Source organism: Oncorhynchus tshawytscha, unplaced genomic scaffold, assembly GCF_018296145.1.
Source record: "Oncorhynchus tshawytscha isolate Ot180627B unplaced genomic scaffold, Otsh_v2.0 Un_contig_57_pilon_pilon, whole genome shotgun sequence".
Taxonomy (NCBI): domain Eukaryota; kingdom Metazoa; phylum Chordata; class Actinopteri; order Salmoniformes; family Salmonidae; genus Oncorhynchus; species Oncorhynchus tshawytscha.
This window is the reverse complement of record NW_024609823.1, coordinates 350,631-367,070: the sequence shown is the minus strand read 5'-3', so window position 1 is coordinate 367,070 and position 16,440 is coordinate 350,631. Positions and strand designations below refer to the sequence as shown.

Genomic DNA, 16,440 nt, shown 5'->3' with positions numbered 1-16,440 from the left:
CTTCTCCTATTTACAATAGTAGTTACATGTATATTTATTTATTTACAACTATCTTGTACAAGTCTCTTGAGATCATGGCTGGATCTGGTGAATGGAATGATTTGTACATACTCAGGAAGGGGTTGAAAAAGTACAATAGCCTTTTCAATTTAATTGAACTAGATAGGTGCAAGCATCACAGCTTAGCAACATTATATTAGGGATTCTGGAACCTCTTTATGGTAGTGAAAGATCTTTGTCACTGTCTAGTTAGCCAATTAATGTGTAATGCAAGGTTGTTCTTCACTCAGATTGAGAGGATCCAGAACAAAAGCCTATGGGGGGGCTTTCAGATCAAGAAGAAAGACATGGAGGCCAGGAACGGTCACCAGAACAATGAGAGGAAGCTCTTCCATGGAGCCTGCCACACAACCATAGATAAGATTAACGAGCTTGGCTTCAATCGGAGCTACGCTGGGAAAAATGGTAAGTAATGGCTAACACCGAAAGAGAAAAGCCAACAATTTGAGGTTTCTATCTGTTTTAATGTTTGAATTCTCATACTTTCTTTTGTTTGAATTATTGCATTCTGCTCATAGAGATCTACTAGAGAGCTCATCTCCTATATTGGCAATGGCTTCTTCAGTGACAGTATGGGCAGCGCCATTGAGGGCTAATTCCATTTTAAAGTATTGTCTGTTCATACATGAATTGAAAAAAGGTGCATACCACCACTGTGCTGGACAGTAAAGTCTTAAAAGGTATAAAGCCAAGTTTGGTGATTTACTGTCTGGAACCTGTACTTATGAAATATTTTCTCAGAAGTGTAATTGATTGGCTACTTCTGGGTGTGACTATGCTAAAACAGGCTTTGGGCAATGTGCACCCTCTATCCAACTTTATGATTCTGATCTACAGTGGGGAGAACAAGTATTTGATACACTGCCAATTTTGCAGATTTTCCTACTTACAAAGCATGTAGAGGTCTGTAATTTTTATCATAGGTACACTTCAACTGTGAGAGACAGAATCTAAAACAAAAATCCAGAAAATCACATTGTATGATTTTTAAATAATTAATTTGCATTTTATTGCATGACATAAGTATTTGATCACCTACCAACCAGTAAGAATTCCGGCTCTCACAGACCTGTTAGTTTTTCTTTAAGAAGCTCACCTGTTCTCCACTAATTACCTGTATTAACTGCACCTGTTTGAACTCGTTACCTGTATAAAAGTCACCTGTCCACACACTCAATCAAACAGACTCCAACCTCTCCACAATGGCCAAGATCAGAGAGCTGGGTAAGGACATCAGGGTTAAATTGTAGACCTGCACAAGGCTGGGATGGGCTACAGGACAATAGGCAAGCAGCTTGGTGAGAAGGCAAGACCTGTTGGTCGCAATTATTAGAAAATGGAAGAAGTTCAAGATGACGGTCAATCACCCTCGGTCTGGGGCTCCATGCAAGATCTCACCTCGTGGGGCATCAATGACCATGAGGAAGGTGAGGGATCAGCCCAGAACTACACTACAGGACCTGGTCAATGACCTGAAGAGAGCTGGGACCACAGTCTCAAAGAAAACCATTAATAACACACTACGCCGTCATGGATTAAAATCCTGCAGCGCACGCAAGGTCCCCCAGCTCAAGCCAGTGCATGTCCAGGCCCATCTGAAGTTTGCCAATGACCATCTGGAAGATCCAGAGGAGGAATGGGAGAAGGTCATGTGGTCTGATGAGACAAAAATAGAGCTTTTTAGTCTAAACTCCACTCGCCGTGTTTGGAGGAAGAAGAAGGGTGAGTGCAACCCCAAGAACACCATCCCAACCGTGAAGCATGGAAGTGGAAACATCATTCTTTGGGGATGCTTTTCTGCAAAGAGGACAGGACGACTGCACCGTATTGAGGGGAGGATGGATTTGGCCATGTATCGCAAGATCTTGGCCAACAATCTCCTTCCCTCAGTAAGAGCATTGAAGATGGGTCGTGGCTGGGTCTTCCAGCATGACAGCGACCCGAAACACACAGCCAGGGCAACTAAGGAGTGGCTCCGTAAGAAGCATTACAAGGTCCTGGAGTGGCCTAGCCAGTCTCCAGACCTGAACCCAATAGAACATCTTTGGAGGGAGCTGAAAGTCCGTATTGCCCAGCGACAGCCCCGAAACCCGAAGGATCTGGAGAAGGTCTGTAGGGAGGAGTGGGCCAAAATCCCTGCTGCAGTGTGTGCAAACCTGGTCAAGAACTACAGGAAACGTATGATCTGTAATTGCAAACAAAGGTTTCTGTACCAAATATTAAGTTCTGCTTTTCTGATGTATCAAATACTTATGTCATGCCATAAAATGCTAATTAATTACTTAAAAATCATACAATGTGATTTTCTGGATTTTTGTTTTAGATTCCATCTTTCACAGTTGAAGTTTATCTATGATAAAAAAGTACAGACCTCTACATGCTTTGTAAGTAGGAAAACCTGCAAAATCGGCAGTATATCAAATACTTCTTCTCCCCACTGTATATATTGGCATGATGTTTTTGCACATTTTCTATTCAAATGCAATAAGCTTTCTCTACAGTCTGCAATGATTTAAAGGTTTAGAGAATTTCATAACTGGTCCAAAATATTTTTTTGCAGCTGCATTGTATGGAGACGGCACCTACTTTGCTGTAAATGCAAAATACTCTGCCAGTGACAAATACTCCAAACCGGATCCCCAAGGCCAGAAGTACATGTACCTATGTCGAGTTCTGACTGGAGATTTCATAACAGGAACATCGGGGATGAAAGTACCTCCAACTAAAAGCACCACAAGTATTAATCTCTATGACAGTGTGACAGATGGTGTATCTCCACCATCCATGTTCATAATCTTCCATGACAGTCAGGCATATCCTGAGTACTTGATCACTTTCAAGTAGGGGTGGGGGCGATGTGGCCAATACGTTGTATTTATCTTTTACAACTTTTTGATCATACATCATAAATGACATCTCAATATGTAATTAGTTATCTGTAACTCATGTGGTTTAGCTGAAGTGTAATATCCAAAACCAAAATCCCACTGGGAAAAATCTGGTTGAATAAATGTTGTTTCCACGTCATTTCAACCAAAAAAATCTGTGAAGACGTCTGAATCAACGTGGAAAACTGATTGGATTTGCAAAAACAGATCAACGTAAGGGCATTTTGTCTTTTTTTCACCCTACTTTTAACCTAAATCCAATGACATGGTGACAGTTGTTGTTGTTAACAACTCAACCAAATATAATCAAAACTAGAAATTTAACTAACGTCTGTGCCCAGTGTGATCTGCTTTATAATTCAAATGCTATTTTTTGTATTTAAAAAAAAACTTGTGACATGCTCTTTATTGGAATATTCAGTCAAGTCAAACTCAAAATGTTTAGATAGTAACAATTTCAGCCTAGAAGGTTTTGTGAGTTTTACTGATTCCATATCCACTTTGTTTGAATGTCTAAAACATCACCAGAACATCTAACTTCACAAAAATATTGAATAACATTCCCAGACAGCACAGGTTATGTAAAATCCTGGGCTTAAAGGCTATTTAAATGGAGATTCTCCATTGAGCATGCTTTTTTAGTCCAGGACTAGGTTTAATCATCTCTATCCAGGAAACCAGCCCTTAGTGTTTTCACTTGAACAGTAAGTCATCAGGTTTTGTGAAAGTTCACTTCAAGAAGGTAATAACCTTTGGCGGTTCTCAGAGAACACAATTCTTACAAAGTGGGTCATAAACCATGGTTTTTGCCTTGTTGCATGCACATATTTGGATTATAAAGCCTTTTGGTTAATGACTAGTGAATATGGCTGTTCTGATAAATCTTGTGATAATGCTTCTTTCTGTTGGTCTACAATAAATGTAAAAATAAAGCTAAAATAAATATATTGCATTAACATGCTGTTTTCCCCCATTTTTAAATGTGTTGAGGGACCTGGCAAAGGCGGGGATCATTTACTGTGGACTGATGTGAACTACTGTTATTGTACATTCAACTTAAAGAAATGTTTGCACCTGAAATAATTTTGGTGTGGCACAGCAATACTAATGCAATCAAGACATCTTAGATTTGGTATTATTTTGATTTAAGGCGAAAATGTAAAAACTAGGCAAGGGCAATGAATAATTTCACAACTTGTAAAAGTTGAATATATTTGGTTCAGGAAAATTACAACCAACAATGGCAAATGTATTGCGCCTTGGAACTTTGGTGTGAATCACATCAACATTTCAGACCCTGAGAGGAATGAGCATAGAAATAGATACTGTAGAAAGAGACTGATTCTGTGTCTCTCCAGTCTGGTTGAAAAGCTTCATAGTGTCTGTATCCACTGCAGTTTTTAATGAGGATGTCTCTCACACAGTCATGCCATCATTACTGTTGTTGGGTGAGGAGTAAAGGTCTAAATCACACGTAAAGCTCATTCCACAGAGGGCTGAGTGTCTGTGGGTTTTCTCTCTCTGTGTCCCATACCTGTGGGACAGAGAGAGATCCCAGAGAGAAGAAAGGCAGGTAGCTTAGTAAAACTAATACAATTTAGTATGTTCATTATCTTTGTAAAAGATTACATCCACACGCACAATTACCTCTGCACATGTATTGCCGCGTTTCGGTCAGTAACCAGCAAGACAAGACAGACAACAGAAATGTTGACAACACTCATCAGCAATGATGTCACTGTCAGTCTATAACACCTGTTTTATTTGAATGTACATTTACTGTAGATCCTGTGTGCATGAGTCATCTTTTAGGATGAACTGAACTGTTACGGGGATGTTATTCCCAGCATCACAAACAAGAGAGACAGACAGCATGGCAATGTGCATGTTAATGTTCATCTTTACATCACAACATATTCCACTATCAGTGTCCCACACACATTCATTCATTCACTCCACACAGTTGTTTTTAAAGTATCAAAATCCCTTAAATGTGGGTCCCACCCTTCCTTACCCTTCAAGATTAAATCATTTATTTCACTTTGATGCTGAACTAGCAGGTTGCTGGATACCCCTCAGAACCCATGTTCATTATTTAACTACTCCTTTAAAAGACAATAAGCACACAATTGCAGAGCTAAGGCACCAGTCTGTTTATAACACATAAAAGGATGACCACACCATCAGAGGATTAGAGAGGGAAGAAATGGAGACGGGTCCCAATTATAGCAAAGATGGGGATGAGTTGCCCTGCTTACCGTCCTTTGGGCGAGGTGAAGCTGAGAAAAATCTATTAGTAACCTACCTGTGGGTAAATAACATGCTAAATGGGATTAGCATTGTATATGAACAGAGGATATCTAATTGTAATTCAGAAACATGTTATGCCTAGGTGACTTTCAAATAAGTTGCCTTAACTGAGAAACCAAAAGATCACTGCACTCACTTATTGATATGTGTGTGGCTCAGTTGGTAGAGCATGGCACTAGCAACACCTGGGTTGTGGGTTTGATTCCCATGGGGGGGCCAGTAGGAAGCAATATGAAAATATAGATACTCATTACTGTAAGTTGCTCTGGATAAGAGCATCTGCTAAATTACTAAAATTCAACCAAATGAAGAGATGTAGTTTGACCTTGCAATCTCAATTATCATCTCGCCTCTTCCTCTCTGATAATACCAGTTGGATAACACCTAAACTGACCTGTGGGTGGCAGCAATAAGCCGGAAAGCATCTAGTCCGCCAGAAAGTTACAAGAAGATCCGGGATCCTTGGGACATCCCTACCCCATTAAAGATGACATTTTAAATGTTTAGGGTAAGGGTAGGGGTTAAGTTTAGGGTAGGGACGTCCCAAGGATTCCAGATCTCACTGACTGAAGAAGAAGGGGCAATAGAGATGTGCAGCTATCTCGGTCTGGTGAAACCCTTATCAAGTGAATAAGGTTCTGGGAAGCTTCTAGACAAATACATAGTCACCCCCGTGATATCCTGACAGTTGTCTTTGAATGATAATCAGTCATCATCAGACGCACTTATTGAACCTATTAAGATCTCAGCGCTAGAGCGCGCTCGATGAAATTTGACCAGTTATTAGTTTACAGCGAGTTGCATTGTGGGAGTAGTCTTACTTCCGGGCGGCAGCGTGTTGAAAAAGCATTGTAAGGACTGGATTTTTTTTTAAATCAAGAAACCCGCTTATTAACATCTTTTGCTTTCCCAGTTAGCCGTCGATATGGTAAAATTATCGGCAGAGCTAATTGAGCAGGCTGCTCAATACACAAACCCCGTGCGCGACAGAGAGCTGGATCTGCGAGGTAAATAAACCTGCGCATTTCATGCTAGCTAGCTAGATAAGCTAACTCTGGTTGGCTAGGCCTTCGCACTGTAATAACTGATGGATAGTGATTGCTAACTGCTAGCTACACCACCAAAACTGTCTGGCTAACCTTATGCTGGTATGCTCTGCTCTCATTTAGGTTACAAAATTCCTGTACTTGAAAACCTTGGGGCTACACTTGACCAGTTTGATACAATCGATTTCTCTGACAATGAAATCAGAAAACTGGACGGCTTCCTTTGCTCAAGAGGCTCAAAACGTTGCTCATGAACAACAACAGAATATGGTAATTTTCGCAGCAATTGTCTAGGATGGCTAGAATTCGTTTTAAGGTTAGCTTCCTAGCTAGCTATCACTGTGTTTTGTGTGCTCCCCACAGTCGTGTTGGTGAAAACCTTGAACAGGCATTGCCGAGTATGAGGGAGCTGATCCTCACAAGCAACAACATCCAGGAATTGGTGAGTTATCATACATCCCATCAGTGAATGGGTCAAGGCCTTATCTGATCAGATCTTTTAAAATAATTACTGATTGGGAGCATTTTACTTATGCATGTTGTTGATTGGAAAAATATGACCTGTGCTGTTATTTAGCAATATTTGTGACATGAGTGTGCTCCTGTGTTCAATTACAGCGGTTGAACCATCGATTTATTTTTAATGTGTTGGCATGTTTTTAAATGTTCTTTTACCTCCAGGGTGATTTGGATCCGCTAGCCTCAGTGAAGACATTGACCCTTCTCAGGTATCTCATGATCAATACTTGCCTCTACTACAACACCTAGTTAAGTCAGATTCATGCATTAGGTTGCTATCAATTTCACTGTAAATTGCAGGACAAGATGAGTTGCTATATTTGTGCACCTAAATCCTGTGTTTTGTGAGTCAATATCGTAATCTCTGATTTTTTGACATCTCAGTCTCCTAAGGAATCCAGTGACCAACAAGAAACACTACAGGCTCTATGTCATCAACAAAATTCCCCAGATTCACGTGCTTGACTTCCAGAAGGTCAAGTTAAAGGTAAGTGCATGCCATCGTTCAGAAACTAAATATAGAAAAGCGTTGTCATTACCAGGTCCAAAGGGTGGTCGTCTATAACACAGGTCAGGTTGTATGAAACAACGTTGTTTTTTGTAATGATGTAGGCCTTTAGTCAGGGCAAACAATCACATACTGTTGGACTTGGCCTATGAAGGCCCTAGTTTTTCATCTTTGCAGTGCAATGATAAAGAAGCCTGCAGAATAGAAGGAAATGTATAGGAGAGCTCTGTCTTCCATACAGAGAGTGCTGTATTTGTATGTTTTTCCCAAACCTCTGTCCATCCTTCTCGTGAAGGTGTCGTTGTCTGATTGGAAAAGCTCTCACTTTAACTGTGATGTATTACCATAGGAGCGTCAGGAGGCGGAGAAAATGTTCAAGGGCAAACGAGGTGCTCAGCTTGCAAAGGATATTGCCAAGCGGACCAAAACGTAAGATGAAAGTCCCTGTCGGACGGCAGCTCCTTAGAATCACTGGACACTGGCTGGTGGGGGTGTCGGACAATCACCGGAACACTCTAGAATTGGACTATCTGCACCACCGATCACTCTTGTAGATGGGGTGTTGCGTAGCAACTGGAGTATCTAAATATGTGTTGACCCAACTACTGTAAACACCCCCCATGCAACAGTGTTTCTTGGGAGCGCCGTCTCAATGGCATTTCCTGTCGTATCAGTTTATTTGACTCAATAAGAAAAGATACTACACCTGAGATACTACACTGGTTGAGAGGCTAGAGAAGCACCCCTCCCCTCCATGTTCTCTCTAACTCTGCTGGTGTGTGTTCTCAGGTTCACCCCCGGAGCTGCTGTGCAGCAGCCTGAGAAGAAGAAGATGGGACCGTCTCCCGCTGACGTGGAAGCGATCAAGGCACTTCATAATTTATTTATACATTTTATTTAGCGCCAGAAAATGTACACTCGCTGTGTAGTTTGTTCCTTTTGGCGAGCTTTCAATCCACAGATTGTGTGTTCAAACTCATTGCAACACATGGATTAGACCTACGTCATTGTTTTCAGACAGTGACACACTATGGCGTGGACAGCTCTGTTTCTATACCACTATTCCATTGACCTAATGTAATGTTCACAATTTTAATGGTCAATTTATGGTCTGCTAAACAAATGAATGTAACGGGACTGGCAATCTACTCTAATGGTTCTTTCAAAAAGAGTCTGTTCATCAAAACCGAAATGCCCATCTAATGTAATCGTTCTGTATGTATGAACTAATACATTTGTTCTGTGCCCTACCCAGAATGCAATAGCTAACGCCTCGTCTCTGGCCGAGGTGGAGAGGTTGAAGGGGATGCTGCAGGCTGGTCAGATCCCCGGACGGGAGGTCAGACAAGGTGTGTACAGGCGACTAGATCTTCTCATATGACATGTACTGTGTGTCTGTCATGTCCTGCGTTGTCTGAGTATTTAAATTGAGCCATCGATGGACAAAGTAAAGAACATTATGGGGCAGAGGGGTTTGCATATATGGTTCTTTGACTGGTTCCGGACTTTATTTCTCTTGTGTTGCAGTCCCCCCGGAAATGGTGGAGGTGGAAGAGGAAGAGGAGGAGAACGGGGTTGTACATATGCAACGAGAGATACAGACAGAGGAAGGAAATGGAGTGGAGGAGATGGAAGAGGATGTGGTGGAGGAGGTACAGGGAAAGGTGGAGGAAGTAGATGTCAAGGAGGTGGAGGAGGTAGAAAAGGAAGAAGTGGAGGAGAAAGAAGAGGGGGAGGAGGGTGAAAAACAAGAGTCTGAGGATGAGTCTGAGGACGATGATATGGATGAAGACTCACCGGTTAACGGATCATGATCGTTTTATGCAGATCTCAAGTCTTGCTTGATTTGTAAGTTTATATTTGTTGAGCATGCATGTAATGCCATTTTTGTTATTTTGAGAAATGAAAATACAATAAACATTTTTTTACAAAACGATGCAACCAATGATTACTGATCCAGAATAAACTGATGTCTATACAGTCTTATCTAATACAGGCATACATTTGTTAATACATTTCCAGATTTTTATTTCACTTTAAAATGGTGTGGTATATTTTATTGATCAGTGGATTTTTTAAAATATCAGACTTATTGCACGCAGTGAGTCCATGCAACTTATGTGACTTAAACACATTTTTACTCCTGAACTTATTATTTAGGCTTGCAATAACAAAGGGATTGAATACTTGACACAAAACATTTCAGCTTTAAATGTTTAATTTGTAAAAACATAATTCGACATCAACAGTAAGATGGTGCCGACAGAGATGGTCGCCCCGCTTCAGGTCCTTAGGAAACTGCAGTAATTTGTTTTTTTTGTATTTCTTACATTGTTAGCCCAGAAAATCTGCCATCACTGACAGTGGCTGCTGCCAACATACAGACAAATCTCCTGACATTTTAATACATTTAATAAAGGTATCACTAGTCACTTTAAGAATGTCAACATATCCTACATTATTCATCTCATATGTATATACTGTATTCTATACCGTCTAAATCAAATCAAATTGTATTTGTCACATACACATGGTTAGCAGATGTTAATGCGAGTGTAGCGAGATGCTTGTGCTTCTAGTTCCGACAATGCAGTAATAACGAACAAGTAATCTAACAATTCCAAAAAACTACTGTCTTATACACAGTGTAAGGGGATAAAGAATATGTACATAAGGATATATGAATGAGTGATGGTACAGAGCAGCATAGGCAAGATACAGTAGATGATATCGAGTACAGTATATACATATGAGATGAGTATGTAAACCAAGTGGCATAGTTAAAGTGGCTAGTGATACATGTATTACATAAGGATGCAGTCGATGATATAGAGTACAGTATATACGTATGCATATGAGATGAATAATGTAGGGTAAGTAACATTATATAAGGTAGCATTGTTTAAAGTGGCTAGTGATATATTTACATCATTTCCCATCAATTCCCATTATTAAAGTGGCTGGAGTTGAGTCAGTGTCATTGACAGTGTGTTGGCAGCAGCCACTCAATGTTAGTGGTGGCTGTTTAACAGTCTGATGGCCTTGAGATAGAAGCTGTTTTTCAGTCTCTCGGTCCCAGCTTTGATGCACCTGTACTGACCTCGCCTTCTGGATGACAGCGGGGTGAACAGGCAGTGGCTCGGGTGGTTGATGTCCTTGATGATCTTTATGGCCTTCCTGTAGCATCGGGTGGTGTAGGTGTCCTGGAGGGCAGGTAGTTTGCCCCCGGTGATGCGTTGTGCAGACCTCACTACCCTCTGGAGAGCCTTACGGTTGAGGGCGGTGCAGTTGCCATACCAGGCGGTGATACAGCCCGCCAGGATGCTCTCGATTGTGCATCTGTAGAAGTTTGTGAGTGCTTTTGGTGACAAGCCGAATTTCTTCAGCCTCCTGAGGTTGAAGAGGCGCTGCTGCGCCTTCTTCACGATGCTGTCTGTGAGTGGACCAATTCAGTTTGTCTGTGATGTGTATGCCGAGGAACTTAAAACTTGCTACCCTCTCCACTACTGTTCCATCGATGTGGATGGGGGGGTGTTCCCTCTGCTGTTTCCTGAAGTCCACAATCATCTCCTTAGTTTTGTTGACGTTGAGTGTGAGGTTATTTTCCTGACACCACACTCCGAGGGCCCTCACCTCCTCCCTGTAGGCCGTCTCGTCGTTGTTGGTAATCAAGCCTACCACTGTTGTGTCGTCCGCAAACTTGATGATTGAGTTGGAGGCGTGCGTGGCCACGCAGTCGTGGGTGAACAGGGAGTACAGGAGAGGGCTCAGAACGCACCCTATGCTGCACGGCCATCGCTCATCCATATATTTATATGTACATATTCTATTCATCCCGTTACATTTTTGAAACCTTTATTTAACTAGACAAGTCAGTTAAGAACAAATTCTTATTTTCAATGATGGCCTAGGAACAGTGAGTTAACTGCCTTGTTCAGGGGCAGAACGATGTATAAGGTAGTCGTTGTGAATTTGTTGGATTACTTGTTAGATATTACTGCATTGTCGGAACTAGAAGCACAAGCATTTTGCTACACTCGCATTAACATCTGCTAACCATGTGTATGTGACCAATAACATTTGATTTGACATTATGGGTTATTGTGTGTAGGCCTGTGATAAGTCTAAATTCAATATATTTTAAATGTGGGCTGTAACACAACATGTTTTAGAAGGATTCAAGGGGTGTGAACTTTCTGAAGGCAGTGTAGCTAGTGCCTACCAGTGGCTACTGAATGGAGGATGGCTCATAATAATGGCTGGAATGGAGTCAATGGAATGGTATCAAACACTTGGAAAAACATGAGCTGTCCTCCCCTCAAAAGTGTAGTATTTGGTCCCATATTCTTAGCTTGTAATGACTACATCCCGCTTGTGACTACAATCTCGTTGGATGCATTTTTGTGTGTTTTGGATTATGTTTTACCCAATAGGAACTGAATGGTAAATGATGACTGGAGTAGATAAGATGTTTCCTGAACACTTCAAAATGAAGTGATTAATAAAAATCATGAAAAATTATGAGTGATAAGATTACAGAGGCTGCAATAAAACCTTTCACCATTACCAATAATATAATTTATTTGGGGGGTATGATGTTTGTGCCTCTGTAACTTTCACACTCATCATTATTCACAATTAATTTATGATTATCCATAATCATGGTAAAATCCACATTCATGTAAAAGTGTTTAGAAACATCTTCTATTCCTACTTACAGTAAAAGTGACTCCAAAATGACACAATACATTATTCATCATTCAGTTCCTATTGGGAAAAATATAACCCAAAACAAACTGCAAATGCATTCAACAAGTGTGTAGAGTCAAAAGATTGACATAGTCATTGAGTGAAAGGAATATGGGACCAAATACTAAACTTTTGACTACTTTAATACACTTTAAGTTAATTTGTCCAAATATTTATGACTTCCTCAAATGGGAGGACTAGATATGTAAAGTTAGCCCAGTTGCCGTCTCTGTTCAGCCATACATTCCACTCCTTGCTACTCCTGTGATTTGCCAAATGTGCAGTGGAGTGTTAGCTAAAAATACTGGTACCCAGACGAACATAAAGTGTCTTCATTGCTAAACAGGTAAAACAGATATGTATAAAAATAAAAGGTGATGTTCTTTACTGATCTCAAATCCAAAGTGCTGGAGTGTAGAGACAATTCAAATTAAAATTGCTTCACTGTCCAAATACTGTGCATATGGAGGTGAGTGTATGTCAAATGTATTGAAGTAATCAAAGTTCTGATCTGTTTTTACACTTAAAGGGAAATCTTCAGCACCAAACCCAATGACAACATATGTCAAAACGTCACGTTTCTATGTTTAGTATTAAAAAATATTGAGAAAGATAAGTGTTTCTGTTAAGGGATTTTTTTAAAATCAATAATGACTAATTATGTATACATTTCAACCAGGACTGACTAATCAGAATACTATTATGTTACTGTATAGATGTATGAATTTTCTTTTAATCCTAGTACTGAATATAATGTGTGTAAATATAATCAAGAATTAGAACAATGACTGTCTGTTCCTTGGTAGAAATGAATGAACTTATCGTCAGACTGGCAGACCTTGGCTCGGGTCATAAATTATCTAAATTGGGCGAGACGATGTGGGAAGGCTTGAGAACTATACAGCCATTGTACTGGAGTGGAGATGAAACGGGATAGTACGAAAACTAATGATGTAATTTTCAGTTTATAACATGTTGTAAAATGTTTCATGTTCAGTACTCTCGAGAATAAATGCTGCTGATTGATTTTGAGACTGGTCTCTGTCCATTTTATGCAAATAAGAGTCTTACAAATTCTTTGGAGTGGACAGAGTGTTGATCTTAATTGGGTATTAAAACATGTAGGAATTTAATTCCAGTAACAGTTTCCAATGTCATCATCAGCCAATTAGTAGGCAATGCATACTCACAATTGGTTCAAATGACACGATGCACATCGATGATGTCATTGGAAACACTTATCTTACTTTATCTTTTAAAATCTTTTTATCAAAACATAGAAATGCACTATTTTCACGTATGTTGATGTTGGGGTGGTGCTAGAGATGATGCATATGAAGTTGAAAAATGCTGAAGTTTCTCCTTACCTCAGATTTTCACTGGGTATGACTAACATAAACAATCCAAAATTGTAATCTACCTACAGAAATGTTTAATTGATGTGTTCTATGTGAAAGCCTATGGGCGGGTTTCCAGGACACAGATTACGCTTACTCCTGGGTTATGAAGCATGTCCATTTAAATTGCTTTTTAGTACAGGACTATGCCTAATATGTTTCCAGGGGAAACCTGCCCTATTTGTATCTATACTTGAAAGGAGCTGGTCCTTGTAAACAAAAGGGTGTGATTCACTTACGTTTGTAAGTGGCATATTTCTTTTCTTTTGTCATTTGTGTCAGTAAACAAAGATACTGTCTGGCCTCAGAGCCATACAAAGGATATGACGTTGTTTTGTGTACCTCCTAAACATATGATATGTATGAATGGTCTGGTTACTTAAAGGGGCAATCAGTAGTTTCAACATGCATGTTTGAATTGTTTCCAGGACAACTTTAGCATTTTAGCAAGTTAGCAACTTTTGCTAACCACAAGTGTTTTGCAAATTCTTAGCATGTTAGCTAACCCTTCCCCAACCCCAACCTTAACCATAGTAGCCTAACCTGCTATGCTAGTTAATCTAAACTGCTACATTAGTTCACCTAACCTGCTATGTTACTACACATAACCTGCAAGCTGCTATAGTTAGCCACAAATGCTAACACAACAAGCAGCCTGGCCTCAGAGCAAGACATATGACACTATAAGTCCTCCAATTCATATGATATTGTATGATGACTATTCCATTTGTAACAGAATGTATCCAGGCCAAACTCTAGTGGATTACGGCGAATTTAGGCATATTTGAAATTGTGAAATTATGGCATGTGGTGGAATTTTATTTCCATGGCCATTTCCTACCATCTACTAGGGGCAACGCGAGAGCCTATATGCCTAGTAGGTTCACAATGAGCTAGGACTTTTGGGATGGGGTTGATGACGGGCTTAAACAGGGATCTACAGGTCAGAGGACTGCAGGTTCAATCCCAGTGGTAAGGCAATTGTTTTGTAATATTGTTTTGTTTTAACCCATCCCAAACCCTTACCTTAACCCTTACCCTTACCCATCCCAAACCCATACCCTTACCTTAACCACTGAAGCTAAAATTTTACATTAAGCTCTGTACTTCAGCATTTTGAATTTGAGATCAAATTATGAATACGAGACGACAGTACAGAATGTCACCTTTTTTTAACGGTATTTTCATACATACTGTATCTGTTTTATCAAGAATATATAAAAGCTATTTATGTATTCTGGACTTTCCATCTTGCTTGCAAACATTGGTTGAGTCAACATTGTACTAATGTTACTTTACTCTACCACATCAACATGATCATGCTGCATCAACCATAAAACCACTTTTCTGTCAATTTGACCCAGGTGTTTTGACACATCACTCATTTATTAAGTAGCTCAAACATTGGTATGACTATTAATAACATTTACTTTATCGTCAGGAGTGGAAGAAATCAGCCTGCTCCTTCATTGATAAGGTCACCAAACATTTGGTATGACTATTAATAACATTTACTTTATCGACAGGAGTGGAAGAAATCAGCCTGCTCGTTCATTGATAAGGTCACCAAACATTGGTCTGACTATTAATAACATTTACTTTATCAAGAGGAGTGGAAGAAATCAGCCTGCTCGTTCATTGATAAGGTCACCAAACATTGGTATGGCTATTAATAACATTTACTTTATCAAGAGGAGTGGAAGAAATCAGCCTGCTCGTTCATTGATAAGGTCACCAAACATTGGTATGACTATTAATAACATTTACTTTATCGACAGGAGTGGAAGAAATCAGCCTGCTCCTTCATTGATAAGGTCACCAAACATTGCATTTATGATGAGCAGAAAGAGGGCATTTCTAACATGCCACAATGGCATAGATTTGCAGGATAACTTATTTGGGGTGCAAAAATGAATGTGGCACTGACTCACCCATGTGCGTAAGGCACATGCAGTTACAAAGTTGGTTTGAATAAGCGGCAGGTGTTGGATCAAGGTCCACCTTTTTTGTATATTTGAAAGGGGTAGGAGGTAAAAAGAAAAGTACATTTTTACCACTAAAAACCCAGTCTGAAACCTCGTAACGTAACCTGTAAAAAGACTAGTAGCAGGTTTAGCTGAACGGAGCTGTATTTTTACAGGTAAATTCCTTAACACCTCCATTGCAAACAGCTCCCATGGTTTAACAAGGACAGGAGAGTAACAGATTGCTATAATTCTCATCAGCTTGCTCTGTAAATATCGATTCTTACAAGAGTAGAAAATCTTCATTCTCCACTCTGCAACATGACTCAGAAACACTGATGGCTGGCCAAGATTGTTGTGACATTACTTTAAATGACAAGATATATTAAATATATGAAGTACTTTTTTGTTGGTTGTTTCTGGCTGTTCTGAAGGGCTCACAAAACATGCATCCTGTTTGCAAGAGGTTTGCACTTAAGTAATACTGCAAAAAATATGTCAAAGAAATGTACTTTTTGTCCTGTATACAAAGCGTTATGTTATGTTTAGGGAAAATCCAACACAACAAATCACTGAGTAACACTCTTCATATTTTCAAGCATGGTGGTGGCTGCATCATGTCATTGTCATTGGCAAGGACTAGGGAGTTTGTTGTTGTTGAAAAAATGGAATACAGCTAAGCACATGCAACATCCTAGAGGTTCAGTCTGCTTTCCAACAGACACTGGGGGGACTAATTCACCATTCAGCATAACAAAAACCTAAAACACAAGGCCAAATCTACCACTAAACATTACAAGTTCCTGAGTGGCCTAGTAACAGTTTTGATTGAAATCGGCTTGAAAATCTATGGTAAGACTTGAACATGTCTAGCAATGATGAACAACTGTCACACCCTGATCTGTTTCACCTGTCTTTGTGAATGTCTCCACCTCCCTCCAGGTGTCGCCCATCTTCCCCATTATCTCGACAACAGCCGAGTTACTTCCGAGCTGAACA

General features: G+C 40.0%; 2 protein-coding genes across 3 annotated transcripts in view; both read left to right on the top strand.

Annotated features, from left to right (window-relative positions):
* LOC112264248 (protein mono-ADP-ribosyltransferase PARP14-like) overlaps positions 1-3,904 on the top strand; it is a 46,208-nt gene extending 42,304 nt beyond the window's left edge. The window contains exons 15-17 of one of the 2 annotated variants that reach the window (XR_006083022.1): positions 291-465; positions 579-740; positions 2,621-2,743. Coding sequence is in view for 1 of the 2 variants with exons in the window: in XM_042319023.1 (XP_042174957.1) it covers positions 291-465; positions 2,621-2,904 (459 nt within the window). In the remaining variant the exon portion in view is untranslated. Of the gene's footprint in view, positions 1-290; positions 466-578; positions 741-2,620 lie in introns of both variants that reach the window. The other variant, XM_042319023.1, reaches the window with a different exon arrangement.
* A 2,146-nt stretch (positions 3,905-6,050) lies between these two features.
* On the top strand, positions 6,051-9,317 carry snrpa1 (small nuclear ribonucleoprotein polypeptide A'). The gene is given in 10 exon segments (XM_024409825.2): positions 6,051-6,265; positions 6,428-6,520; positions 6,523-6,574; positions 6,668-6,746; positions 6,986-7,032; positions 7,208-7,310; positions 7,681-7,760; positions 8,121-8,199; positions 8,587-8,680; positions 8,859-9,317. Coding segments are annotated over 10 exon segments (996 nt in total). The 5' UTR covers positions 6,051-6,183; the 3' UTR covers positions 9,146-9,317.
* The last annotated feature ends 7,123 nt before the right edge of the window (positions 9,318-16,440 follow it).